Source organism: Corythoichthys intestinalis, chromosome 16, assembly GCF_030265065.1.
Source record: "Corythoichthys intestinalis isolate RoL2023-P3 chromosome 16, ASM3026506v1, whole genome shotgun sequence".
NCBI classification, from domain to species: domain Eukaryota; kingdom Metazoa; phylum Chordata; class Actinopteri; order Syngnathiformes; family Syngnathidae; genus Corythoichthys; species Corythoichthys intestinalis.
In genome coordinates, this window is record NC_080410.1 from 8,211,806 (window position 1) to 8,238,597 (window position 26,792).

Here is a 26,792-nt window from a genome sequence, read left to right on the forward strand (position 1 = left end):
GGACAATCTAGTGAACTGACTGAGACTTCAAGATTGTGTTCAAATATATTATAATCCTTGCAACACTAGATTTAGGAAGGGGAACTGAAGAAGCAGTTTTGTTCAAACTGAAGTCAGGTTAGATGATACTTAAAGTAGCTCAGAAGTGTTAGTTTATAATACAGGGTTTGAGATAGGAGCATCTACTGTATTTTTGACTGTGGTAAATCTCGGTACAGTGGTACTTCGATATACTATCGCATTGAACTACGGTCCTTTCAACAACTGACATAAAGTTTGACATTCTCAAAGTACGACAATTTATGACACGTCAAAATTTCATTGTTTTCCCGCAAGACGGACAATTTTCTTGTGAGATAAATCAACATAGGGCCCAAGAAGGTTAGTGCAGGTGGTGAAAAAAGAAAAAAAGGTGACACTTACAATTGAAATTAAGGTGGAAATGATAGAAAAATATGAGTGTGGTGTGCATGTCAGTGTACTGGCTCAACAATACGGCCGGAACATGTCCATTCGCCAGTCTTTATTAAGTAAACATGAATTCAGAACGTGTGCAACACAACACGGCTACTGTCCGCCATAGCCGATGGCAACAACAACAGAACATGAAAACAGAAAGTAAAAACGTCCCACTCTTTTGCACGTCTGTCACCCTCTCCTCAGTCACATGGTGCGCTCAGGAACAGCATGCAAAACACAACCGCCACATTAAAAACCGATTCGTTACATCGTTGTTATTATATTATTCTGACTCTTATTTATATTTTATTTGTTTTGCTGTGTGTAGTGTCTATTTGTAATAGTTCCAGCAGTATTTATTAAAGATTTAGCGTAGGTTTTTGGGCTGTGGAACAAACTTATCAAATTATAATGCATTTTTATGGGAAAATCCAGCTCGACATATGACCATTTCGACTTTCAAACTAAGTCTTGAAATTCGTATGGAGATGTACCACAGTACTATAATTTGTGGCCCAGGCCTTCAATGTCTATTTATCTGACTTTATCCACCTCTTATACCACCACCAGTTCATACAAAACAAGGATGAGGGCCAGTGAAGGAAAAAAAAAAAAAAAACAGTTCTAACTTCAGTTTTAAATTCTAATTTCATCCCTAATGCCTTCCCCAAACTACTTGATTTTTTTGGTCGTGCCCGACGATCGCAGTGTCAGATTACACAACATCGATGATGATGATGATAATGCAGTGTGTCTTGGAACGGATGAGTTGTCACGCTACAAGACCAGAGCATGGGGTATCATCACTAATGCCGCAAATAGCGCAATCCAACATTTGACGTAGGCGGAAGGCGGGACAACCAGCTGTCAATCAGTAATGGCCACAGAGGCACTTAATATCATATAGTGATGGTCGTCTGCTCTGCTTGGATCAACGCATTCGCTAGAATTTGAAATGTAGTGTGAAGTGAATGAAGTGTAGTCTGAGTCGGGCATAAGTCTGACATTAACATCAGGTGAAGTGAGAATTTTGACTTTAAAGTGAGAATTCTGACTTTAAAATGTGAATTCTGATATTAAACCATTTCGGGGACAGTGGTTACTACAGTTGACTGCTCTGTTGTTTCTGATCATTTCTACAGAGTTAAAAAAAAAAAAGAGAGAGAACTAAGAATCCTGATTTAGTTGATCGTAATTCGTGCATGAAAGGGTTAAAGTAAGAATTATGAGAATAGTCAGATTTCACGTTTTAAAATCCTGCCTAATGTTTTCTTTTTACTGGCCCTAATCCACTTCCATACCTTCCTGTCTTGATTTTCCTTTGGAATAATAAACTCAGGACACACTGCGAGAATGTCATCCAGAGGAGCGCCACTGTCTCTCCTACCTGCCCTGGGTCTCTCCCATTTACTTTGTCACCTTCGTGCTCATGGCCCAATTTGTGCTGGTAAATGTGGTGGTGGCTGTGCTGATGAAGCATCTAGAGGAAAGCAACAAGGTACAGTTTCTAGCACTCCATTCAAGTCATCTTGCATTATGACAGGCAATATTTAGTGTTCTTACATTATTTTTAATAGACTTCCAAAATGTCTGAGCTTATCAAGGCGTGCCTATGTTTATAGGAGGCAAAAGAGGACGCAGAAATGGATGCAGAAATTGCCATGGAAATGGCAATGGAACAACAACGCAGATTCAGTACCACCTCTAGTAACAGTTCAGGGGCTGGGACCTTTGTTGGGCCATGTCCACAGTCGCCTGGCCAGGTAGATACCACTCTATTTACATATTTTTTGTGACATTAAATTAAATTAGTCTGTTTTGCTACCCAAGCAAAGATTGCATGAGTTCACCTAATACCAAGTTTTCATTATGGAATGATTTGTTCTCAGGGTCTACTTGGTATTTCCTAGTTTCTTTCATTCAATTGACATATAAAACCACAATCGTTCCCCAAAAAGTTTGGGTTTGTGGTCACAACTTTGAATTTCTATTTTCCACTTTTATAGACTTAGTTTGGCCTGAAACATGAAGAAATGATATTTAACATAAATATTCTCTGCATAACTAGGACGTAAAATCGGAAATTTTGAATATAGCCTCTAATTTTAGCAAAACCAAACTTTCGCCTTTTTAGTGGCACTTTTTCCATTTAATTTGGACCCAAGCAACACAAATAAAACAATTGCAAGCTAGGAACAAAATTGCATTTTTTTTCCTGTAACATCTCAGCTCGGTTAAGAGCCGTTTGCTTGTACCTTTGCAATGTGCACGGAAAGTGCTTGAGTTTCACTTGACTTTGTATTGGTGTTCAATACTGAGTGAGGTTCCTATTTGAATTTTAGAAGACTGGTAAGAGAAGTGAGACAAGGCATGTGCCGGATGATATTCTGACGGTATGATAACCTTAAACCAAAATATCACAGTTTCACGGTATCACGGTATTGCCATTACTGCTCTAAAATGTGTTAGTTTGAGATATCTGGGTTGAAAAAAAAAACAAAAAACTTTTCCATTGAACAGGATTTTTATTTTTCAAAACATTAGCAAATTGGAACATAAGTATAATGTTAAGTTAAAATAATAAAAAAAATAATAATAATAATAACAAAAATGTAAAATTAAATTAAATGCAACCCTTTGGGTGAGCCTAAACCCAGAGCCTAATACCATCAGAACAAAAATAATTAAATTATTTTCCATAAAAAGCACGTTTGTATGACTCGTATCATGTTTACATTTTCACACACTCTTTCAAAACAGAGACAGCTGCCAGAGAGAAAAAAACACCGGTGGTAAATCACCACATGTTTTACCACCGCTAGACACACTAAACCCGCTGGAATTAATTCTCGTACCTAGTGGGAAACGTTCATGTCAGTGTTTACTAACCTTTAATTTTGTATAAATGGGAAATCATATTGGAGGTGTTACCTCCTCGGCAGCTACCCTCCGCAATCATGTTTTACATGTCAGTTGGCACTCTTTCTCTAAGCCGCGGCCATCTGTAACTTTTCTGTAGCCGTAGTATTCCCATACCAGCGTTACCATTTTCTTCGATGGGGGAAAAAGTTAATTAGTTTGACCTCCTCCAAGTATCGTGGAGCACAGCTGACTCCCTGACACTGAGCTACAACCGGTGGGAGAGGGTTGAGCCTTACAAATGCATGCGAGGGATTTCTCCATGCATCGAGCGGTCCATTTCATTCAACAGCACAACACACCGCGTGAAACATGAAATAAACATGCTTTTTGGTGTCATACGCACATTAAGCACAATAGAATGTAATTTGATCAAAATGCAAAACGATTATAATTTCATATCCCATTTTGTCAAAAAAGGTTTCTTAATTTAGAAAAATCAGATGTTTCATGGATTAAATTGTCATACACATAAAAGCTAATTTGTATATATATTTTTTGGTTTCTTTAGGTAAATTGGAACTTATTGTGTTAAATGTGAGATGTATAAAATAGTCGACAATGTATTATTTTACTTTCCTTTATTTAATCATTATTTATTTCTTAGATACCTCAAAAAACTTCCATACTGCAGACATGCTGGCGGTGGTTGCTTCCCACCATGTTTTGAATACGTCATCACAAGAGGACTAGGGTTCTTCACACTTTTCGGTGGTAAACTTTCGGTCTTTTAACCGAAAACCGAAAATGCAATTTTTTGCTATTTTAGGCGTGGCGTGGCTCAGTGGTAGAGTAATTGTCCCCCGACCCAGAGGTTGTGGGTTCGATTCTCCGCCCTGATGAACTCGTCTAAGTGTCCTTGAGCAAGATACTGAACCCACGTTGCTCCTGGTGCTGCGTCACCAGTAGGTGGATGGTGAGATAGTGTACAGCGCTTTGAGCGCCTTGAAAGGTGGAAAAGCGCTATATAAGTGTAACACCGTTTAACACCGTTTAGGCCAAAGGTTTTCGACGCCGAGTTTTCGGTCACATTGCTAACAAATACATAACACCAAAAAGAGACATGAAAAAGAAGTGGCGTTGCAAACAATATCATGATACAAAGGTCGCAATACATGTACTAGTATATCCCAATACGATACCAATCCAAATACATATACAATATGTAAATGTTTATTTTGCTGAATAGCAAAAAAGTGGTACCCTGAATCCTCAATGCTATTAATATTTGAACAAGAAATGTAAACAAATGGCCTGAAATGGTCAAGGCTTAGCTCCACAGAAAACGGTTATTACAAAATCCAAACAGCTGGCAATATTAAAAATAAGATTTTAAATAAAATTAACTGTCCTGGCTGTATTTGGTAGACTGCAGTGCCATAACAATATTCAAAAAGCTTTTGAATTTTTAAGCAGTTCACAAAATAAAAAATAACTAAAAATAAATAATTTAAACTTGTCCTTTGCCACAACTTTTTTTTATTTTTTTTTAATCTAGAAAACGTTTAGACTCATGCAATCTTTATTCAAAATTGCTATTATCATTTTTAATTTGTTTTTGAAGTACTGTCTTGGTACTGAATGTTACTGTTACTGCTTGTTACTACTTTGCGTGAGTTTAAACTGGTCTGTAGTTGCTTTAATGACAGAGCTCTGTCTCCCTCTAAAGGAGGAAGAAGTGCAGTGTGGTGATGATGCACAGCAGTTATCTGAGAAGATGTCAGTATCCAGAATGCACTCCCTGCCAAACGACAGTTACATGTTCCGACCTGTGCAACCTGCCAGTGCTCCTTACCCTTTGGAAGAGATGGATGTCAGTGCTCAGGACCAACACTCAGGTAACAAGCTTGTTCTGACCATGACATGAGAAAATAAGTGGCGGGTGGTGATTTTTGCTATCTGGGCCTTCAGTGGAGAGTGAGTCACCTTCCCTCACTACAATTGTAGGCAATTGTGCCATGTGCAGTACATAGTACAGAGCTTTCAGAAATGATATTTTTCTAATAACATGACAAAAACATAAAACATTCAAATCCTCACCAGAGACAGGCGTAAAGCTCATTTGCCTTAGTCAGTTTTAGACATTTTCAGAAAACAAAGAAAAAAAATCAATAAATAAAAGACACAACAAATGCAACAAATACGAGTCCAGTTGCCTCAATTCAACCTTTGAGGATTAAAATGACCTGAATAAGTTACAACTGACATATATCTTACAGTGTTGGAATCAGTGCAGCCAATATAAATGGTGGTAGGAATAAATGAATACAATTGGATCAAACAAATAGTCGAATAGTCTTTAGATAGGGAATGGAGTAAAAAGGGCTTTTATTCTGATATAGTGTTTGGGGAAGCATCTGTCACCGCTAATGTAAATCCTTAAGAAAGAATGTGAAAAATTCTGATCACCATCCTGTTTTATTTGTACTCTAATATTACATTGTTCAACATGAACGAGCATGTACACTTCCTTCAGATAATAAAAATGAGTCTTACTAACATTATTTTTATTCATTCTTACAACAAAAACCACATAGTCCAATGTTTTTAACACTCAAGAGTACTGAAATTATCTGCAGTCAGGCTCTAATGGCATGTTGTGGCCAGGCAGAGGGCAGGCCCAACTCATTCCCATGGTACTTGCTGCAGCGGATGAGCCACTCCATTTTAGGTTCATCTGCTCAGCTGTGGAATGGCTGATTACTAGACTTGTGCCAAACTGCAGAGTTACTAAACGGTACATGTTGTTGGAATCCGCCCCCCGGCCAAGCCGAATGGAAACGGCGACAGTCGAACGGAAATGGTGCTCCGCTGCTTACCGCTTCCGCGCACCAACCAGGAAGGCGGAAATTCCGCGCGTTCACCTCTTGTCTTAACCCATTGTACTGACTCCATGTTCCAAAAGTTTGAAGAAGGCTCACCGAAAAAAGGTTGACAATTTATTCGTCGACAATGGTCAAAAACAAGGCAAAAAACAGATGACGGAGGAACAAGTCTGGATCCAAAACAAGGTTACATAGATACATACATCTATTCTGCTTCTTTTCATTAAACTATGGTGTGCTACTTATTTTCTGTTAGGTGTGTTTAGAGTAGTTCAGTCCTACAGTGAATATGAGAAATGATACTATTCCCTGATTGATTGTATTACGTGTGTTAGAATAATGCAAACAGTTAGACGGTGCCTATGAGAAATGGTACCATTTTTTCCATTTCCCCCTCATGAGCCCTGATAAGGTGATTCACTTTACTGTGTTCAAGGGCATGGAGTGAAGTCTGCCTAAAGTATAGTTAGATGAATGGGACTAATGCAAACAATTATATGGTGTGTGCGAGAACGGTACCTATTCCCTTCAATGTCAACAAGAAAAATAATCAGCAGTGAGGCGTGAATACATTGCAGTAATAATCAAGTGGCACCACATCTTGGACAAAAAGTAGAAACTCAACATTAACTACTAATTCCTATATTGTAATTACTGCACTTTGTCCAGTATGATCAGTATTATACAAAATTCACTCACAGGCCAACACATAACTATACCTGCACTTAAGTGTTGTAGTGAAATGTGTTTATTACAAAACAATAAATGTAAACATATTTTTGGAATGTGCGTATGTATAGATAGGGCCTCTTTCACCTTTTCAGAGATAGTGGTCACAACAGTGTACAGCTGTTCAAAAGCTGAAATTTAGGTGGCGTGGCTCAGTGGTAGAGTAGTTGTCCCCCAACCCAGAGGTTGAGGGTTTGATTCTCCACCCTGATGAACTCGTCTAAGTGTCCTTGAGCAAGATACTGAACCCCACGTTGCTCCTGGTGCTGCGTCACCAGTAGGTGGATGGCGAGATAGTGTAAAGCGCTTTGAGAGCCTTGAAAGGTGGAAAAGCGCTATATAAGTATAACACCATTTACCATTTAATCCTTGAAAGAACAAGTGACTATTTTTGGTCATTTACAAACCTTTTTTTTTTTTTTTTTTTTTTTTTACAATAAAGACCGTTAAACCTTTATAGGGCAAGTGACTATTTTTGGTCATTAAAAAATAATATTTGCATTTATTATATTTTTCATTATTATTATTCGTGATTTAATATTTTACCACTTAAAGGCCTGCAACATGAAGCAATTGTCAGAGAATCCCAAAATTTGAAAAATAAGGTCGTAATGGAACCTTTTTTTCAAATTTGTAAAAAAAAAAAAAAAAAAAAAATCTTAGCTTAATATCTATAACCCTTGCTAAATCCTGATTTTTTTTTTTCTCATTGAACTCGCAGATGCATGTGTTGACTTGCATCCATCAATTTTTTTAGAGTTCCGATTCTTAGATTATTTGCGATTCGGCCATGGAATATTCGAGAACGATTCCAAAACATCCAAATTCCGGTTATTGAAATATGCCAAGTAAAGCGGAACTAAAACACAGTCAGCGCGGTCCTCGGGACGCAATGAGGAACAGACCGAGAATAAACATCATGCTCAATTCACAGCTCTGGCTCAACTCATGCCGCTAGATAAAAAAACAATAATACCTGACAGCGGCCGACAGCCGCTACAAACTACGCCCACATAATGCAACAGTAGATATCATGTGTATAAAAAACTAGATGTGAAATGACAGACTCGGCGGCGTTAGCAGCACATTTATAGAGAACTAAATGCGAAATGACAGCCTCGCTGGCGTTAGTAAACAGCCGCCATCTTAAAGTTGTAGACTTCTCTGGAAGGCTGTTGTAGCGAACCTTCCAAGCAAACTTAATTAACTTTTGATGTAAAATACTCCTAAATCGGCAAAATCTTGACTTGAATCCATCTTGAAATAAAGAAACAGTTTTAAGAGGGAAATTATGGAATAACGGGAGCAATTTTAACAACTTTAACGGTTGATTCCCAACATTAAATTAAATGAATGTAGTTTAAAGCTGTTGATACAGAATGCACACTGTTAACTTGATACTGAAATAGTAGTTTGTTTAAGCCTGAGAGGATTTTTGTACAATGTACGAAACATTAAAAGCTGCTAGTAGCGGGGGCTTCAATGTTTGATTTATAATTGAATCGTAGCCTCAGAATCGTAATCGAACCGTTAGGTGCCCTAAGATTCGCACCTCTAGTGTGAATGCTCATGTTTCAGTGCCATTGACAGCGCTAGACCTTTTGGGGATCTATTGCCTTCAATGGCAGTCAGAGTTAAATGAGTGCCCTGTAAGGGTTACAAAAAAATCATAATTTGTGCATGAAAGGGTGAAGACTCAATGTACATTCCAAATCTGATTCATCCACACCTTCAGGCTCACTGACATCAGTCCGCTCGCAGCCATGTGAGAGTCGGGCTCTGCTGCAGGTTCCTGTTTCTCCGGTTCACCTACGACCTCTTCCTTCCATCAACCTACCACGCATTGCTCCACCCACGGCCCACCCATCTCCACGGGCCCTGCGCAGACAGGTGAGACAATCGTTAACACTGCTTATCGCCTGGAAACTATTATTTTTCCATTGATTATTTTTTAACGTAGCCTCCCAGCACAGTCACACACTTTCCCCCCTCGCACACAATCTTCTGTATTCTCTCAACACTTTTGACTTCATCGCCACTTTCAAACTACAGTGTATCACAAAAGTGAGTACACCCCTTGCATTTCTGCTGATATTTAAGTATACCTTTTCATGGGACTCTTCTGAAGACGGTACCCAAGAAAGCCCGCCCGTCTCATCAGACCATAGGACATGGTTCCAGTAATACATGTGCTTTGTTGACATGTCTTTAGCAAACTGTTTGCGGGGTTTCCTGTGTACCGTCTTCAGAGAGGCTTCCTCCTGGGGTGACAGCCATGCACACCAATTTGATGTAGAGTGCGGCGTATGGTCTGCGGCATATGGTCTGAGCACTAACAGGCTGACCCCCACCTCTTTAATCTCGGCAGCAATGCTGACAGTACTGCTGTAACAAGTCACATGACATTTTGGAGGGAAAATGACAAGCAGTACTCAATTTGGTCATTTAGGGATGTACGTTTTTTCAAAGGGGTGTACTCACTTTTGTTGCCAGGGGTTTAGATATTAATGGCTATATTTTGAGTTATTTTGAGGGGGAAATAAATTAACTCTATCATATAAGCTGCACACAGACTACTTTTCATTGTGTCAAAGTGTCATTTTGTCAGTGTTGTCCCATGAAAAGATATACTTAAATATCTGCAGAAATGCGAGGGGTGTACTCACTTTTGTGATACACTGTATTTGCTATTTTTTCCAAACTTTTTTTTTTGGCTGGAGCATGGGGCACCATACACAGTTGACATTCTCCTATGAATTTCAACTGGTTTGCACACTTCAGCAACTAAAGATTTGATAATTAGTTGCTGATTTGATAACTGACCACTGTTCAATCCTGGAGCATGCTTCCTGGTTGGCCATCTTTGTTCATTTTCAAAACTCTCAAAGATTCTTTTTAATCTGCAGAAGAAATTAAATCCATGTCAAAATAAGCAAAACAGGAAAAAAAAGAGTAGGCTTCTATCTGTATTAGGTGTCCTTATACCGAATAATTCACCTTATTTATTGAATGACCTTAGTATATGTCACACAAGACACAAGTGCTAACACCATCACATAAAATCTGTTGGCTCCCTTCACTGCATCATTTATTTATCCAGTCATTAACTGTACAGCTTATGCTCATAAGAGGTGGTGCTGGAGTACAACCTGAACTCGTTGTCAGCCTCATCACTGCCAATAAATCCTATTTGTTATCTGTTTGCCTTAGTAATTTTAAAGAAACTAAATCCAAATTTGATTTTGCAGGTGGCACTTAAAGTTGATTCTGTGGAAGTCCAAAATTGTGAGCAACAAGAGAGGTCGAACGCCGTCCATCAACCTCTTCCGTCCCCTTCATCACATTCCCCCCTTCGTCTCTCCCCGTCCCCTCTGCCTCCTCCCCGTTCCTCTTCTCCCTCAGCTCTTTCCCTCCCACCCTGTTCTCCTTCCCCATACTCACTCCATTCCCTGTCTCCTTCAGCTCTTCCTCCTTTGCTGTCCTCCCCAGCCTCGCTCCCGCCTCTACCGTCCTCTCCATCACTTCTCCTCCCCCCACCTCGTTCGCCACGCTTCCCATTGCGCACGGCGAGCCTCCACCGTCCGAGACCGCCCTCCGCCGCCTCCCTCTTTGACCCGGCTGATGAGGAGGTGTGTCACATCACCAGTTTGGCCCGCCACAGGCAGATTACCGAACTGGGAAGAGGACAGGAGGGTAGAGCGAAAGAGGGTCGAAGCCACTCTCTCTCTCCGTACACCGACTCGACCTCCTGGCCTCCCCCTTCTACGTTGCAGCGGCCTTCCTCCAGGAGCGTGCTTGGGGCAGAACTGAAGGACAGGGACTTTAGAAAGGGCTTCAGCGTCGATACCCAGGGGTTCCAGCACAAGCCGTCATTATTATCTGCCGCTTTCCTCGACGACCATCGCCGCCACTCCATTGAAGTGTGTCTCCCGCAAGATGGAATCGGGGGTGATGACCGACACTTTAAGGCGGAGCTACAAAAAGAAAAAAGCAATTTCCCCATGAGGGTGCAATCAGTAGGAGGCGGACACCGAAAAAAGAAGACGAGCCCTCCTTGCATATCCATTCACCCCCCGTCAGAGAGAGAACACCCGCCTTCACCCCCAAAACTGGCAGACTGCAGCATGATGCTGAGACGGAGAACGCCATCTTATGACTTGACCGCGCACATGCAGACAAACAAACAAGACGTCCTGGCGGACTCGCAGGCGCACTCGCCGATGCACCGAGCGCTCACACCCGTCCACATACCGCTACAAACACACTCGCTGACCCCCTCACCAACCTCCACGCCCGCACACGCGTACACTCCACCGCTCCCGTTGACCCCGACTCACCCGCCTGTCCCAATAAGCCCGAACATCTTCATCCAGCCTCACGCACCTCTCGTCCCGAGGCCTTTCTCACAGACGCGCCCAATCTCACCCGCCGCCAGGCACGCCGTTGTCACCAGGGATTGCCTCCCCTTACCGCAATTCACTTTCGACCAACCGCAGTCCAGATACCTGTCAGACGAAGATCCCGCACCCTGCGCTTCCCCATTTGACACCAAACTGGGACCAGGTGCAGGATTTAATGCAAATAACCGGAGGACCGCCCAATGAACATCAGAAGGAGGAAGTGAAATCACTGGTCCAAAATCTCCCAAGCTGGAGAACATGCCGACCTCAGGAGTATTGAGAAGAGTTTTCTGGGAGACTGACTATTTTATTTTCAAGAATATTGAAAATTGCTGTCCCCAGACAGACAGACAATGATGCCGTCGCATCCCAGAATCATTGAAAACGGATCTATAAAGCTCCACTTCGGCAGCACCTAACAATTAAGGACTAAAGCCACCTAACTCTGTAGCCAAAGTTTTTTTGTTTTGTTTTTGGTTTTGATATTACCGTCTACACCCACGTTAGCCATTCAGGAAGCAGCGTCTGGCTGATGACCTCTGACCTTTACAGGAAGTGGTTTATGAAGTGCAAGCGTGGGGCGGGGTTTGTGGGATATGCAACTTCAGGTTTTCTACAGAAGTTCTGCTTGCCCCTCCTCTGCTCCTTGATCACATTGATCCGAGCAGGCCTGTTTGTATACGTGTGTGTGTTTACACGTATGATTGTTTGTACGTTTTCCTACGTCTGTTGTTGTCGTGTCACCACGTTTTTCTTACACTTTTTTCTTGACAGAGAGGGGGAGCAGGACAGAGCTGTAGTGTATGTTTATCTGTGTTTTGTGCAGTGTAAATAAAGGAAATTCTTTATTTGGTGAGATAAAAAATAGCTCTATCCATATGCACATATTTTTATAGAGATCTAAAGTGTTTTTTGCACACAAAGTTAACGTTGGAGTTGCTTATTTTTCCTCAGTTATCCTCTTTTGAATGTATGTTTCCTTTCAAAACCCGGAAAGGGAGATGAATGAGGGAGACAAATTCTCCTCAACAGAAAGACGTAGAGGATTGGATTTTTATTTTTCTATTTTTAAGAATAAGAGAATCATACTTGTGTGACGTGTTTCTGTAGTTTTGTCTCAAACTATAATGTATTTTGGTGTCTTGATTACAGCCTTCGGTAGTTGGCTCAGTGATGCAAGTCAAACTGATTTCAAAATCTTCCATCATGCAGATTTTGAAATTACAGGTAGTCCCCGGGTTACGACTGAATTTCTGCGTATATTTCTGCATATATCGGAATTAACACTTAAATTTCCCCTAAATGCCCCCTAAATCTCAAAATAACTATCCAACATATGTATTATACATTGTCATTGTACTGTCCTCGCCAAGACGTTGGAGCTAAATCCTAGCTAGGCAGCGAGCTACGCTATAATCTTTACCCTCTCTCTCACTTGGCTGCGCGACTTCTTCGCGGGAGCAAATGTGCTCTTGCTCATGTGTGCGCTCCTCGTGTGCGTAAATTCGTTCTTCTTCGTGTGTACATGCGCTCTTACACAAGTGCATAATACCTGCTTTATGCTTCCTGCGCCAAAATAAAAGCGTGCATCACAAAACAAAAGTCAACATTAGAATCAAATACACAGTTCGCCAAAGGGTTGAACGGTCATTTTAATGAACTAAAGTAAAAAAAAAAAATGAGAAGATACTGTGAGATACAATAAGGTACTGTTTACGCGACAAAAAAAAAAGGACTGGAGACAAAATGGCCGACGAGACTCTGGTGTCGTAAAGTCAAAATCACGTAAGTCGGGGACTCCCTTTCTTATCACTTTAAATAATACTTTAGGAAAAAAATAGATTTGGCTAAATAATAAATTCCAGCATGCTGGCGGAGCTCACATTTGTTTACAATTAGAATATATTATTAAGGAATTACTGATAGTAATCTCTTCCTTTTAAAGGTATTTTGAGGTAACAATTTATGTGTGACACACATTTCTGCTCTAATTTATGTGTGACACACATTTCTGCTCTGTATGTTGCTTTCAGAGGTGGGTAGAGTAGCCAAAATTTCTACTCAAGTAAGAGTAGCGTTACTCCTAAATAATGTTACCCAAGTAAAAATAAAAGTTGTCATCCAAAAATTAAAAATAAGTAAGAAAGTATTAGTTCAAAAGACTACTTAAGTGATGAGTGACATTGTGACTAACTGCTTATAATTATTTTCGAAATAATGCTATATTTTTGTCTCAGCATAACTTCATCTATATGATGGTCCCCAACCTTTTTTGCATCACGGACCGGTGTGATATGGGCCTTTTTCTACGGACCGGCAATGTGTGCCAGAAAACTACAGCAAATATAAAAAAAACACGACGGGGCTATAAACGAACATTAAATGCAGGGAAAATGTAACCCACCTTATGCTGAATCAACCTTTTTTAACAGCGGCTTCTCGTAAAATCTGACGGCAAAGATCCTCGGTCGGAGGCATAATGAGTTCTTTTTCAATCGTGAAAGGTTACTTGGCTTTAGCAATATGCTTCGCCTTGCGCCTGTTGAGTTACTGAGGCTATTACATGACTATAATATTATGCCAAGAAGATGACACAAAAATCATCAAATTTAGACCAGAACACTATGACCCATTACCTGTCCAAAGAGCATGAGTGCCCTCTAGTGGAAACAAACATTTTTACCCCTGAATGGTATAATGGAGTCATGTGTTTATTGTTGCGACATCTCATTGGTGGTGGTAGTCAGAGGCGTCACGTCCCATTAGGCAAACCAGGCAATTGCCTAGGGCCCCCAGCCAGCAGGGGCCCCTAGAGGGCCAACAGATTTAGAGCACGCAGCTTTACTGCACTAACACAGTGACAAGTGTAGGGAGTGTTTCAATACCATGGTATCATTTGGCAGATTATCTAACGATTCTGTTGTCGATCCCAATCAGCACTAACCATGTCACGTAGATTATACATGTTTAAGAAAGTCCAAATAGCTATTAAAACCACATGATTGTTTAAAGAGTGACCCACCAAGTACTCTCTGGAAAGTCCTTGCCGAGTTGTTTTACGTTGATTTTAACAGGCCACCTCATTATTCATGTGACTACTTAAAGAAACAGTGATTTTTTTCCCAAAAAGTCTATTAATGGGTCTATCGTATTCCTCGTTGAATACTATATAAGAAAAATTAGCAAGGTTCCTTGGGTATGTGTAGGTTCCCATAGCAACCAGTCCTGTTATTGTCCAACGTCACAAGCGCTGCGTTTTCTGGGAGCGAGAATAGGCGTAAGGTGCGCATTTTGAGCAGAGGACGTCCACCTGTTAAAATGTGTGCGTCCAGGAACGAATTTAAGTACATCCATATGAGTCAGTGTAAAGTGTTTGGTTTTTGCCACTTTTATGGCCAAGATGACCGCACGTGCACGCGGCGCGCACCCCCCCCCCCCACCACCACCACCACCACCTTTGTGTTCATTATACTGCGCAAGTATGTATGTGTGTCACGTGACTCAGAAGGGCCCCATGTTGCTTGTTGCCTGGGGCCCCCAGGGACCCTTGCTACGCCTATGATGGTAGTGCTACTGTCAGCATCTCTGGCAACAATAATCAATATGTAAAATAAAGAGGAAAATATAACGACTCTAGTGTAGCCCAAAGTAGCATAGTAAGAATTGTTTTTCAAAAATCTGCTCACGTAAAAGTAAAATGTATTTCATGGTCAATTAGAAGTAAATTTTTTTCAAAAAGTTACTCAAGTAAACAAAACGGAGTAAATGTAACTCGTGACTACCCACCTCTTGTCGCTTTACAAGTTCAAACTAAATGCAATGGAAACGTTTACTGGTTTGCTATGGTAAAATGCGTTGTATTTCCAGTTCTGTCGTCAGCATCAACAGTACACTTATGCGGTGGCGTGACATGGCCCCCCCAACAAAACACAAACCAAAGAAAAAAGCCAAAACAATTGTGAACTTGATGATTTCTATGCTCATTGAGCATTTAGTCATTTAAGATAACCTTGCTAGATTTTACGAGGTCCCACTCCTGACACATTATTTTCCTCGGAAGATTTGTTACAATCGAATCTTTTTGTATTTCCGGGGTTCTTTTCCATCATCAAAGCTAGTAATGAACCAGTCAAGAGCTTTATTTGGGGTACAGACCCTTGCCCCATCAAAGTACAGATTTTTTTTCCTTGTGTGGAGCTGTAAATTCATAGAAACTAATAATAATCTTGTTAAATAAAAGTTTGCCCTTTACTGTCCCAATTAGGTGTGAGCGACAACCTACAAGTATGAATTACTCTATTACATCACTGAGCCTTACTACTGGATCAGCTGTGAGCTCATGAAGTGTTTCTCTGTTTGAAGACAACCAAACTAGCTTACTTATTAGATATGTGTAGCCAGAGTGCAATAATATTACTATACTGTATATCAAGAGAAAATATAGTGATCCAAACGACACTGATCAACCACACTTATTTTCTTTCATAATTACCATGAGAAGTATATATAGAATAGTTTTTACACAAGGATTGGCAGTTTTTGATACTTTTTGCCTCCTGCATGCAGAGTGGCTGGCAGCAGCCAAATGTACTGTATATTTCTCGGAACGCTCAGGCTTAACTACTAATTGTTTTATTGTAAGCAGAGAAAGTTACAGAAATGAATACTTCAGTTTGGTATTCATAAAGGCATCACGTCAGCGTAACACATCATTAACAGATAATATACAGTCGTGTTGCACCGATACATATCATTTTTGGCTCCGATATCAATTGCGATACCTGGCTGTGTGGTATCGGCCGATGCCGATACTTTACCGATACCACTTTTTTTTTTTTTTTTATGTATGTTATGTGCACCCTGCCACATAAAAAAACTACAAATGTTCTGACTGCTTTGCGGCATACGCAACTTTCCCCTCTCACCATTCGTTATACAGACTGAAGGCAATGCGAACACTTTCGCGCGACTTTTGCAAAGAAGGCAGAGCAACAAAGAGACAAATATTTATATGTTAAATTATTATTTTTAAAAAAAGGAATGCTACTAGGGTAAAAAGACACTCAAGAATATACATTGGCTCAGGTTTCGTCAACGCGAGTTCGTTTGGGTGGAGGAATACGGTACAAAATCAAACATTTGTCATTGTCAACATCGTCATATTCTATTGTTTAGCCACAACTGGATTCATTACCTCATTACTATTCATCTTTCACATAGCCGCTGGAAACAGAAATGTCAATACATCCATCTGCAGGTGACCGGGAAATCAGGATTTTACGACACTGTGCACTGGTCCTCATGGGAAACACAGTCTTCCTTAAGGCAAAACACTACCGCTTTTGTGCACCTGCGTCGCTAATATTAACCAAAACTGAAAAGTTAGCTTGCGCTGCTTTAATACAAAATTACTGCAAACTTGCTTGAATGCAGTGTTATTTTTGGCAGCCCTTTTAATTTTTGTCTTAGTCTTTTGGATGAAAATACTTATTAGTCTTAGTCATGTTTTTATTGTTTAACATCCTACAGACTTACTGACCAGAAAAGCCAAGCAGCTTTGCTTTAGACTGGTCAGTGTTTTAAGAGGATGCTCGCAATTTTGAAGCTAATGCTAACGCGAATGTGAATGCTATGCTAACGTTAGGAGTTACATTTAGCATCTGATGACCACTCAGCACAGACCTTTAAAGGCTAAAGCAACATTGCATATTCTCTCGTGCCGAGATAAGAAAACAAATCTTACTGTTTCCAAACAAGCAAGATGGAGCGCAGCCTAGCTTGAGACACATTCTAAACTCCGGTGAGGAGGGACAGGCGTGGCACATCTCATGTGAATGACACGACCCAAACACTGACACGATGCAAGCTGACATACAATATGAAAATGTCACACATTGTGGACTTAGGACAGAAACGATGTCGCATTTTTGTCTTCTTGTCATCTCGTCAGACGAAAACTGGCATTTGTCTAGTTATGTCCTAGGTTCCCAAGCCGCGGTTTTAGCTCGTCACATCACAGTCATGAAACATTTTTCGTCGACAAAATATTTTCGTTATCGTCATTGTTGACGAAAACAACACTGTATAAATGTAAAGTATAAGCTACATTGGCTTGGTCTTGCATTCTCTTTCACGCCTCCCCTATTGGACTCATTTAAATTCAGAGCAGAAAGAAGATTGGACACCACACGACTGGATGTCTATCATTATTATGAGAAAGGCGACAAGCACTCCTTTTTTTTTTTTTTTTTTTAAAACATTGGTGTGCGTACCTAGCGGCCATCTTGGTCGGGCAACCAGTGGTCAGAGACTATTTCTCGAAAGGTACAAATTTCACAGCATCAGACCTTTATTTCTTATTACTCGCCGATGACATCATTTTAGTTACGTATCGGTGCAACACTATACAGTACATTAATTTAGTTCTTTATTAGTTTTAAGTGCATATTGTTTGTTTACTTGAAAATGCTTTATTTATGGACAAAACCCAAAATGGCTTTGAAATAGTTCACTTTTGAGGTAAAATACAACCTTTCCAGTAGTGCAGCATGTTTGTGTAGATTGTTAAAGCAGGACTCACACAGCCGCAATGATTCTTATGTTGCCACAAAATGCTCAAATCATAGTAAAACGTTTTGTCCGTTCTCCAAAATTCTTGCAAGAACACACTGCACCCGCATATCGGAGGAAACGCCCACAAATTATACTTTGCAGCCAAAAAGTGTGGATGAGAAAGTATGACAAATATAATCCAAAGGCATACAAAATATGGCAAAGCACAACATGTATATACTGTACAATATTTCACGTTGTCCGTAGTCACATGAGCAAGAAAAGTATTTATAATGCTCAAAAAATTAAGTATGAAAACAAGAATGAACAGGCTCACTGGCTGCCATCACAGTTGAAATGGATGCGATGTCTATCACTGTCAATGTCAGTGAACGATTCAAGAACAATTTCAAATAATGCCTCCAAATTTTCAGTTGAATAGGGTTCAATTTTCAGAAAGTTTGAAGTGGGATTGATTGCTGAGTTTTCATGTATCTTCCACTGTTCAACTGATGTTATTCTGTTTTGTTGTAAATTTAAGATTATATAGCTTCAAACAAGAAGGAGAAGAAGTAAAATGTCATATTTGTAACTCTTGCAGGTCAAGGAACCGTGTGAGACCTTGGCTTGGTTGTGCTTTGAGTAATCAACCAATATTTTTTGTATATGTAGAAGGAACAAGTGATTCATAGGCAAGGGCGTAGATTTGTATTGACGCGGTAGGGACATAACACTACGAACATTTCAGGATGCTCAAATTGTCCCCCCAACTTTTAGCAATCTTATATGCATTAAATAATGGGTTCAGTTATATCGGTAATTTAGATTGTCTTCCCATATGTTGTAAGGATAGAACTGACCCTACCATTATTAAGTGAAATATTTTCATTATGTTCAGACTTACATTTAACCCTTTTCACTTGCTAAATGTGCCGGTCCATTTTTTTCCATTCAAAGGCACGTTAGTTTTGCTGAAGACTTGACCCACCCCACAGACACTCATACTTAGACATGCCCTACAGAAATACATGTTGACAACATGCCACCTCCTCCGCCCCTTTCCAAGAGGAGGGATATTAGAAGTTTTTTTCACCCAGCAGCAGCCACTGAAAGTAATGTAAAAAGACGTCAGTATTGTGTAGGTAGGAAACACACCACTAATTGTGCTACTGAAAGTCCGACATGCATCAGAGTTAGCATAGCATTAAACTGTGTGAACTTGCTAGCCTACAAAAGACCAGTAGGAAACTGATTCGAGAAAAGTGCCCTTATGTTTGCGTTTTCTACTGTCAACATTAATTAAACTGTGAGAAGTGTAGTAAACTCTGCTGGACCCAGAAAAATGTGAGCAAGAAGCTGCTTAAATTAGACATTAGACCAAGAGGACCAGGGTCCGATGGGAGAGCTACCTCGCAATAACACTTGCAAATGACTTGTTGAAAAGGTTCAGCATTCACACTACCAAACCGAATTATTTGTCCCCCCCCCCCACCCCTGCCGGAATAGGGGGAAAAAACAACAAAAAACGGTAAATGGAGCCTCTGGTGCAGGCGTTTGTTTCCTTGATACTGTAACAACAACAAGGAAGTCACCAGCATCGTCAGGCTTTTAATCCTTTATTTTGGAACTTATGCTACACAACACGGCTACTGTACGCCGTAGGCGACGTCAACAACAACAGAACATAGAAAGTGAAATTATCCCGCCCCACGCTTCCGTGCTCTCACACGGTGCGTTCAGGAACAGCATGCAAAACACAACTGCCACATTAGAACCTGATTCTGTGTATCAAATGCAACTGCTTAGCGCAGCACAACAACATTTGACCATGGTTAATCGTCTGTCCTCTTGCCATTATTGCTTTTAAATAGCGTGCGCGCTGTACTTCAGCTTCCATGGATGCACTGCGTGTAGCGTCACAGCCTGGAGCACCACAGCTCCACACAGTGACGCTGCACGTAAAGTAGCAAAAGAGCACCCTGCTCCGGATGCATTCACAAGCAGACGGGAACCCACGATTTTCAGAGGACCAGAGTTCGGATGTGCGTTCACATTTACAAAAGGAAGTGGACTATCTGAGAAAACTGTGGTCCGTTTAAGACGGACAGAACAGTGCTAGTGTAAAAGCATCCGAAGAGAGAAATCCTAGTCTGTGTTACACAGGACAGTGTTGACAGTCAAAAAAACACATGCTGCTGTTTTCTTCTTGTAAACGGTCTGGTTTGGAAGGAAAGAAGGCTAGTTTCTCTAACAATACAACATACACATAAAGTAATTATAATTAACTATGTACATTTAGAAAAAAAAAAAAAATGGGGGGGGGGGGGGGGGGGCGCAGCTACCTACACTAGCGTTGCACTCGACTGGTCGATTGTGATCAGCTTAATAAGCACTCTTGATTTAGCCGATCAATGAATTAGATACATATTCGTGAGAAATGTAGCCCTGACCCCCATTCACCCTATCTGTTTGGTCTTCTTAATGTCCCGTCCCAAGCAAAATGTGTACGTGCAGGTTATGCTGTTATATCGTCCCTACCAATGTTGAGACCATACCTACGCCCTTGTTTGCAGGTTATTGGATTATGATATGAAAATGATGTTGTTGCTGAATGATGAAGTCTGACTTTCGTGCTCAAACACTTTCTGCCAATCATTTTGTTTTTTTTTCAATGTGTTTTTGTCTCCTTGCACAGTTTCTGGTTCACATGAGTTTTTGAGTCTTTTGAGTAAAGATTCCGAATCTCTTTCTTCGGACCTATTGCAGTCCAGTCTAATCTACATTTAATTTTTTTTAGTTTGGTGTACTGACTGCATCATTTTTTTTTTAAACTTACAGATCTTTGGATCTCATTACTTATCTCCTGTTTTTGAGGAAGCAGTTTAGGACTACTGCATGTTCTAATTTAGAAAAAAAATAAGAATTTTTGGGAAATAATTACCTGGATGTTTTAGAGGTTTTAATATTTGCATTTTCAAATGTTTCCATTTGTAGACTGACTTCCTAAGCACTGAGCTTTGATTAATTGGTATCTGATATAATACTAATTAAAACAAAAAAAAAAATCCCCGTCTTTATTGTCTAATGCAATACGGTTGGGTATTTACTGTATGAGGATGTCTCCTCATCATTATACAGTTTTATAATGAGACATGGAAACCTGTTGATTCTCTTGTTCGGAATCAACATTCTTTAATCGTTAAGGTGAACCTTTTTTTTCACTTTAGCTTTTCATCCTAATACTCTCAACATGTTAGATCTTTGCAGAGTTTTCTTGATACAACATACAGTATATTTGATGTAGGAATAGCTTAAGCCCTTATGCTCTGTAAAAGCCTAATGATAAGTTACAATACATTATTCTGGCTTGACACTGAAAAGTGAAGCTGACGATCCTGAATACAACCATGTTTTAGACTCTCGGAACCTCTGCTCATCTGACTGACCTGGAGTCTTGTTGTCTCTCCTCTCCGTTTGCTTGGCCTAGGCACCTTTTGAACCCTTGGGCCTTATAATGAGGGGTGTTGGTGTCTTAAGAAAGTCTGCAATAAAGTCATTTCCTTCCTTTAAAGAGAGCGAGGAAGGGAAAGGGGAGACAATCTCCATGATGTATCTTTGATCATTATTGTGTGATGGCCTCATTGTCCTGGAGGATGTTTCCCTGTCAATTAAGAAAGTAAAAAATACAAGATTTTTTCATTTAGATGAAACAGTTTGTCTGTTTTATTTTTCATTTTAGTACTTGCACATGCACAACACATCAACAGTAATGGTAGAATGTGCAAATCATGGTGGAAAATAAGTATTTGGTCAATACCAATGGTTTATCTCAATACTTTGTTACGTACCCTTTGTTGGCAATAACGGAGGCCAAACGTTTTCTGTAACTCTTCACAAGCTTTTCACACACTGTTGCTGGTATTTTGGCCCATTCCTCCATGCAGATCTCCTCTAGAGCAATGATGTTTTGGGGCTGTCGTTGGGCAACACGGACTTTCAACTCCCTCCTCACCCCGTGGCGTCAAAATGATAACAAGAACGGGGAGCAGAAATCCCAAAACCACATGGGGGGACCTAGAGAATGACCTACAGAGAGCTGGGACCACAGTAACAAAGGCAACTATCAGTAACACAATGCGCCGCCAGGGATTCAAATCCTGCACTGCCAGACGTGTCCCATTGCTGAAGAAAGTACACGTCCAGGTCCGTCTGTGGTTCGCTAGAGAGCATTTGGATGATCCAGACGAGGACTGGGAGGATGTGTTATGGTCAGATGAAACCAAAATAGAACTTTTTGGTAGAAACACAGGTTCTCGTGTTGGAGGGAAAAAAATACTGAATTGCACCATATCCACTGTGAAGCATGGGGGTGGAAACATCATGCTTTGGGGCTGTTTTTCTGCAAAAGGACCAGGACGACTGATCTGTATAAAGGAAAGAATGAAGGGGGCCACATATCGAGAGATTTTGAGTAAAAATCTCCTTCCATCAGCAAGGGCATTGAAGATGAGACGTTGCTGGGTCTTTCAGCATGACAATGATCCCAAACACACAGCCAGGGCAACAAAGGAGTGGCTTCGTAAGTATTTTAAGGTCCTTGAGTGGCCTAGCCAGTCTCCAGATCTCAACCCCAGAGAAAATCTGTGGAGGGAGTTAAAAGTCCGTGTTGCCCAACGACAGCCCCAAAACATCACTGCTCTAGAGGAGATCTGCATGGAAGAATGGGCCAAAATGCCAGCAACAGTGTGTGAAAAGTTTGAGAAGAGTTACAGAAAACGTTAGGCCTTTGTTATTGCCAACAAAGGGTACATAACAAAGTATTGAGATGAACTTTTGGTATTTACCAAGTACTTATTTTCCACCATGATTTGCAAATAAATTCTTTAAAAATCAAACAATGTGATTTTCTGTTTTTTTTCCACATTCTGTCTCTCATGGTTGAGGTTTACCCATGTTGACAATTACAGGCATCTCTAAAGAATAATATAAACAACTATCCTGCTTGATTTTACAAAATATAATTTAATTACTATTATTATTATTATAAATAATAAATAAAATATATTATAATAAAATAATAAAATAATTATAAATAATATAATAATAGTAATAATAATTATTATAATAATTATTATATACTTAATGTCCTGAGTCTTTTTTTTTTTTTTTTGTAAGCATGTGTTTTTGGCCTTTTTTTTTTTGTTTGTTTGCTTTGTTTTGTTCTTTTTTTAATGCATTTGTGCAAACTCTGAGGTATTATTTTTTTCTTCTTTTTTTTACAACTTGTTAGGATTTGTTTGTTTCCTTCTAGTGTGGCTTGTCCTAGTAATTACCCATGTATTTCACCCGTTGTACCTGCTCCTAATGTACTGTATTCACCAATCTATTTCCTCTCGTGTCGTCCACCTGTGCCTCATTGTCCCGTTATGTTATGATCGTGAGCAGACAACCCTAAAGCAGGCACGTGAGTTGGCGTGGTTAGGAAGTCAAAAAGTTTATTCAAAGATGGAGTTCGTTGGTGTAGAGAGCCTGGGCGAAGGTAACAAGAGACGTGAGGCGCTGGCGAGATCAGTGTACTGAGAGAGACGATCCAGCGACGTGGTGGAGCTCTGGCTGGCTTATGTAGGCTGGTGATGGTGATTGCTGCCAGCTGCCGTCGCTCCACCCGTCAGGTGCTGGGCCTGTAATTGGATGACAAACACAGTCACACACCTGCCCAGCACTAGGCCTGACAGTACCCCCCCCCCCCCTACGTGCGCCTCCAGGCGTACGACGCAAAGCATCCGGGTGGGCCCGATGGAAATCCCGGATAAGGGAACGACAGAGGACCTGGCGCGCCGGGACCCAACTACGCTCCTCCGGGCCATAGCCCTCCCAATCCACCAAATACTGCAGGCCGCGGCCCCGGCGGCGGACATCCAGGAGCCGCTCCACCCTGAAGGCCGGAAGCCCGTCGATCGACAGAGGAGGCGGAGGGGGCGGAATAGGGGGGGACAAGGGACTCACTCCGACAGGTTTCACCTGGGACACGTGAAAGGTCGGATGGACTCGAAGTGCCGCTGGAAGCTTAAGGCGCACGGCGCATGGGTTGATCACCTTGACGATCTCGTAAGGGCCGACAAATCGAGGGGCCAACTTTCTTGACTCTGTCTTGAGCGGCAGATCCCTGGAGGACAGCCAGACCTTTTGGCCAACTTTGTAGGCAGGCGCTGGGGCACGGCGACGGTTGGCCTGTTTCTGGGTACGCGTAGACGACCGCCCGAGCGCAGCACGGGCTTGCTCCCAGATCTTGGCACACTCGGCAAGGTGTGCTTGTACGGAAGGGACGGCAATCTCAGCCTCCTTAGATGGGAACAAAGGAGGTTGGTAGCCGAGCGAGCACTGGAAGGGGGACAGATTGGAAGATGCATTTGGTAGCGAGTTATGTGCATACTCAACCCAGGGCAGCTGATCACTCCAGGTAGTCGGACGGGCCTGGGTGGTGCAACGGAGCGCCGCCTCTAGCTGCTGGTTCGCGCGTTCACACTGTCCATTGGTCTGGGGGTGAAAACCAGAGGAGAGGCTTGAAGTAATACCGAGACCGGAGCAGAAGGCTGACCAGACGTGGGAGGTAAACTGAGGCCCGCGGTCTGAGACTATGTCGGCTGGAATCCCATGTAGGCGAAACGCGTGCTCGACCAGTAAGTCTGCGGTCTCTTTGGCTGTGGAGAGTTTCTTGAGGGCGACAAAGTGAGCAGCTTTGGAGAAACGGTCAACAATGGTTAAAATGACAGTATGACCCCGAGATGGCGGAAGTCCAGTAACAAAGTCTATGGCAATGTGAGACCAAGGACGGCTTGGTATCGGCAACGGGAGGAGCAGGCCTGAACTAGGCTTGGTGGACGACTTGCTACGGGCACACACGTGGCAGGCAGAGACAAAGGACCGGCAATCCTCCCTCATGGTTGGCCACCAGAAACGCTGGCGCAAAACAGCCAAGGTGCGGGTGATGCCAGGGTGGCAAGTCAGGCGGGAGGTGTGTGCCCATTCCAGCACCTTGGGGCGGAGTGATTCAGGGACAAACAGATCACTCTGCGTTCCCTGTCGGGGGTCCGGATAGTGGCCCTGAGCCACCAAAACCCCATTCTCCAGGTCAGTCATTGCTGCAGCTACCACGCAGGATGGTGGGAGGATAAGTGCGGGTTCCTCTTCGGAATCGACGGGTTGGTATAGGCGGGACAGGGCATCCGCCTTCCCATTCTTTGAGCCTGGGACATAGGACAAAGTAAAATCGAATCTGCTAAAAAACATGGCCCACCTGGCTTGACGGGGGTTCAGCCTGCGGGCTGACTTGAGATATTCCAGGTTTTTGTGGTCTGTCCAAACCACAAATGGATGACGAGATCCCTCCAGCAGGTGGCGCCATTCCTCCAGGGCTAACTTTACCGCCAGCAGCTCGCGATCCCCAATGGCGTAGTTGCGTTCTGCGGGAGTGAGCCTATGGGAGAAGTAGGCACAGGGGTGTACTTTCCCATCCCCCAGCCTACGCTGTGAGAGGACAGCACCCACCCCCTGCTCAGAAGCGTCCACCTCCACGATGTATTGCAGTGCGGGGTCCGGATGAGCGAGCACAGGAGCCGACGTGAAGCGGGCTTTAAGGTCGCAGAAGGCAGCTTCGGCGGCCTCCGACCACTGGAATGGAGTGTTGGTGGACGTGAGGGCCGTGAGAGGGGCCGCTATCTGGCTGTAGCTGCGTATGAATCGCCGATAAAAGTTCGCAAACCCCAGGAATCTCTGCAGCTGTTTCCGATCGGCCAGCCTGGGCCACTGGGAGACAGCGGTCACCTTTGCGGGATCCATCCGGAGTTCCCCGTTGGCCACGATGAACCCGAGAAAGGAAGTCTCAGGTACATGGAAGGCACACTTTTCTGCTTTCACGTAGAGGCGATTCTCCAGGAGCCGTTGCAGCACTTGCCGCACATGCTGCTCATGTTCTGCAGGGGTACGAGAGTAGATAAGTATGTCGTCCAGGTAGACAAAAACGAACCTGTTCAGCATGTCCCGAAGGACGTCGTTGACGAGGGCCTGGAATACGGCGGGCGCGTTGCAGAGGCCAAATGGCATCACCAGATATTCGAAATGACCCAGTGGGGTGTTGAAGGCGGTCTTCCATTCATCCCCCTCTCTGATGCGAACCAGGTGGTAGGCATTGCGGAGATCCAGCTTGGTGAAAATGCGGGCGCCATGGAGCGGCGTGAAGGCAGAATCAATAAGCGGCAGAGGGTACCTGTTCTTGATGGTGATGGCGTTCAGGCCACGGTAGTCAATGCAGGGTCGTAGCGTGCCATCCTTTTTCCCAGTAAAAAAGAAGCCTGCACCAACTGGGAAGAGGAGGGGCGGATGATGCCTGCAGCCAATGAGTCGGCGATGTAATTCTCCAGGGCCTGCTGCTCGGGCTGCGAGATGTTGTAAAGGCGTCCCGTAGGCAGAGCGGCACCCGGCAAGAGCTCAATGGAGGAGGAAGGGCTGCTGCGTGGTCCTTGCTGAAGACGTGCGTGAGATCATGGTAACAGTTAGGAACGGCAGATAGGTCAGGCGTGGGTGGCGTTGGAGCCGGTCTAGAGGGAGTAAGAGCAGACTGCAGACAACTTGTGTGACACGTGGGACTCCATGCTATCAGCTTTGGGTGAGACCAGTCAATACTGGGGTTGTGCACTCTGAGCCAAGGAAGGCCCAGCACTAAGGGTGTGCGTGGGCAATCAAAAACATAAAAAGCAGTTACCTCACGATGATTCCCGGAGAGGCAGAGGTTGATGGGCTCCGTTTGGTGTTCCACCCGGCACAGCAGCTGTCCGTTGAGTGCAGTGGTTTTCAAAGGAGTGTCCAGCTGGCGCGTTTTGATGCCCAATTGTGACACGATTGAGCGGTC

General features: G+C 42.4%; 2 protein-coding genes across 4 annotated transcripts in view; one reads left to right on the top strand and one right to left on the bottom strand.

Annotated features, from left to right (window-relative positions):
- cacna1ha (calcium channel, voltage-dependent, T type, alpha 1H subunit a) overlaps positions 1 to 20,219 on the top strand; it is a 231,413-nt gene extending 211,194 nt beyond the window's left edge. For all 3 annotated transcript variants that reach the window (XM_057861425.1, XM_057861427.1, XM_057861426.1), the window contains exons 34-38: positions 1,799 to 1,957; positions 2,082 to 2,222; positions 5,048 to 5,216; positions 8,668 to 8,822; positions 10,181 to 20,219. In XM_057861425.1, the coding sequence (XP_057717408.1) occupies positions 1,799 to 1,957; positions 2,082 to 2,222; positions 5,048 to 5,216; positions 8,668 to 8,822; positions 10,181 to 11,536 (1,980 nt within the window). In that variant the 3' untranslated portion in view covers positions 11,537 to 20,219. The remainder of the gene's footprint in view (positions 1 to 1,798; positions 1,958 to 2,081; positions 2,223 to 5,047; positions 5,217 to 8,667; positions 8,823 to 10,180) is intronic.
- Positions 20,220 to 21,310: 1,091 nt separating this feature from the next.
- The window catches only part of LOC130904372 (uncharacterized), a 35,057-nt gene continuing 29,575 nt past the window's right edge, over positions 21,311 to 26,792 (bottom strand). The window contains exon 6 of the mRNA XM_057817093.1: positions 21,311 to 21,545. The gene's annotated coding sequence lies outside the window, so the exon portion shown is untranslated. The remainder of the gene's footprint in view (positions 21,546 to 26,792) is intronic.